The sequence below is a fragment of the Pteropus vampyrus genome, unplaced genomic scaffold, assembly GCF_000151845.1.
Source record: "Pteropus vampyrus isolate Shadow unplaced genomic scaffold, Pvam_2.0 Scaffold372, whole genome shotgun sequence".
Taxonomy (NCBI): domain Eukaryota; kingdom Metazoa; phylum Chordata; class Mammalia; order Chiroptera; family Pteropodidae; genus Pteropus; species Pteropus vampyrus.
The window spans coordinates 248,094-250,984 of NW_011889153.1; the positions used below are offsets into that span (position 1 = coordinate 248,094).

At 53.9% G+C, this 2,891-nt stretch overlaps 1 protein-coding gene across 1 annotated transcript in view; it reads left to right on the top strand.

The window, feature by feature from the left end:
- The window catches only part of ERG (ERG, ETS transcription factor), a gene marked incomplete at its 3' end in the record, with an annotated part of 176,045 nt that overhangs the window by 134,280 nt on the left and 38,874 nt on the right, over nucleotides 1-2,891 (top strand). Inside the window, exon 4 of the mRNA XM_023523023.1 lies at nucleotides 281-432. Coding sequence (XP_023378791.1) covers nucleotides 281-432 — 152 coding nt within the window. The remainder of the gene's footprint in view (nucleotides 1-280; nucleotides 433-2,891) is intronic.

Here is a 2,891-nt window from a genome sequence, read left to right on the forward strand (position 1 = left end):
TCATCCCCTAGGTTGGCCTCACCCTCGTAACTTCATCTAAAGGGTGAAGGGTGTCACCTTCAGATGCTGTCACATACGGATTAGGACTTCGCCATACGGATCTGCAGGAGGACACAGACATTCAGTCCCTAACTGGCCCTGTGTTTGCTTCTTCTCTGTCCTCCTGTCCCCCTCGGTCTCCGCCCTCTCCCTTCCTTGGTTCTCTGTGGCGCAAGAAGCCTGGGGCAGCGTGTTTTCCACTGGGCACAATGATGGAGGAATTTACCTTCTTCTCCTCCAGGAACTCCCCCGACGAATGCAGCGTGGCCAAAGGCGGGAAGATGGTGGGCAGCCCGGACACGGTCGGGATGAACTACGGCGCCTACCTGGAGGAGAAGCACGTGCCACCCCCGAACATGACCACGAACGAGCGCAGAGTCATCGTCCCAGCAGGTCAGGTGCTCACGGCCCCCCCTCTGCTCCGCCCGCAGACCCCGCCTTTCTAGAGCAGCCTGGAACTTTCTCTTCCTGCTGGTGGCATCGGCTGCCCTCGGTGGTTTAGAGCGGTGACTGTAAATGGAAACCAGCAGGACTCAGTCCACCTGTGATGAAATGTCACTGATGTGCGTGCGTGTGTGCGTGTGTGTGTGTGTGTGTGTGTGTGTACGTGCACCTGAGAGAGAGAGACAGAGACAGACAGACACAGAGAGAGAGAGAGAGAGACAGAGAGAGGGAGAGACAGACAGACAGACAGAGACAGAGAGAGAAAGAGTCAGAGACAGAAACAGACAGACAGACAGAGACAGAAACAGAGAGGGGGAGAGAACTGTCCATGAAAAGTGACCTTTTTGGGGAGCAATTGCCCTTTCTCTGAGATTATTGAGTGTTAAATGTCCTTTCTTTTGTGAGGTGCTGTTTCTAATCGATGGTAGCCTCGTTGGTGTTTTCAGCCATGTTTTCACCTGCCAGGATAATAGGTCGGAAGCCGTATATTGCTTGTTCTTAGAATCTAAAATTCCAGCGGTCACTGGCCTGTGACACAGATTCTGAGACCCAGAGCAGGTTTTACCAGAGCATTAGTTCTAAACCCAACCCAAAGCAGTAACTCTGAATTTAGGAAAACGCCAGGAACTCATTTCCTTAGCAGAGGGAAAGGGAACAGGAAGAATGACTTAAAAGCTCCTTGGAGAAAACGTGTGACGTAAACCTGGAAACACCACGGTGGCAGCGACAGTCCCCGCCCCGTGAGCCTCGCTCGTGCCGGGCACGCTGTCAGCCGTTTGGAGGCATCGTCCCGTGCAGTCTGGGGGAACAGGCATCCTCGTGGCCACCTGACGAGGAAGACGAAGCTCCCAGAGGCCAACGGCCTTTCCCAGGGGCGAACGGCGAGGGAGAGGCCGCGTTGACCTTTGAACAAGTCTGCCCAGATCCTGCTTCCTCTCCCTTTAGGTATCAGATGAAACCTCAGTTCCTTATAGTGACCCCTGTGGGCACTCATTCCGGACATCTGGTCACCCTGCTGTTCTGTGTCAGGGGCTTGAACTTGCTGTCACCTCAGCCTGCAACCCTTGATTCCAGGTAGCCCCATCCTTCAGGCTCCGTGCGAGCATCTCAGGGAGGACCTCCCTGACCACGCCCTGTAGGGTCAGCCCCCACTCCGCCCCTGGCTCTCGATATCTCGTCTGCCTTGGTTCTCGTTCCTGCATCCCTTCCCATCCGTCAATTCCGTGAGCGTGCACGTCAAAGGTTGCCCGTTGTATTCCCCCCTCAGTAGAGCGGGAGCCCCACAAAGGCCCTGGCCCTGTGGGAAGGGCAGGGCCTGGCAGGGGGTCGGCGCTCGATGGGCATTACCCCGAGGGGAGGATGACGACGGGGTGTCCGCCACAGGCCGCGCACCCTGGGTGTTCTTTATTGCCAGAGTAATAAAAGGCGTGCGTGGCTGAAGTCTGTGCCAACCCGATTCTCCCCTGCTCCAGGGGACGGTGAGGGCGAGCAGGGGCAAGGCCCCTCCATGGCGCGACTCTCTGCCCTTACTCTGCATGAGCTCACGTCCAGCAGGATTCTGTCACCTTCCAAACAGGAGAGTTCGGAGCGGGTTCGCAGACTGAGCTCCTCGTTAAGACCGTCCCGTGAGACTTTCAGGAAACCGCATGAAGCTGATTCGATACAGTTAGGTTTGAGGAGGATCATCCTTTGGGGCCGTCTCTCACCTTGAGGCTCCTCGGAAGGCTCTGCTAGGACCCGTGGAGGTGAAGTCTCAAGTGTGCTTCATGAGAGGGATAAAACTGGCTTTGATGTTTAGTGAAAGGCAGTCAACGTGGCAACTGGGTCATATACCCGGTGGAGGGGGAGTGTCACCTGTTGCTGTGTCTTAAAACAGGAGGCAGCGCCCGTTGAATGGGGGAAAATATAAAAATGAAAAATCCAATGAAAATATAGAAATGAACATCCTTGGATGTGTGGCACCTAATCAAAGACATGGGGACAGGGACGTGCCCAGGGACGTGCGCCTCAGATACCAGCTGGGTAGAAACAGCGTGAGTTAGACATCCGAAGGGTGCCCATCCAGCCCGCCTTACCCTTTGCCTTCCTCCTTAAAAGAATGCGATTTCTTCAATTTAGGCAAAACAAGTTTTTAGTTCTTTAAGATGAGAGCATCTACCTGAGGAGAGACCTGCCTTGAAAATTCCTGTCTTGGTTCTTCATAGAATCACAGACCCACGAAGTAATGACTGGTGCCCTTTACCTTCTTTAACCAGTGAGGTCATATTTCTGTCACGCCATCAGTATGCTTTGATGTCATTCATATCCGCTCCAAGAGGACCAGACTTGAGGCTTTCTATGTTAACTGAAATGTGTAGAATACAGGAGAGATATTTACATGGGGACGAGGCAGAGAGCCAGTTTAATCA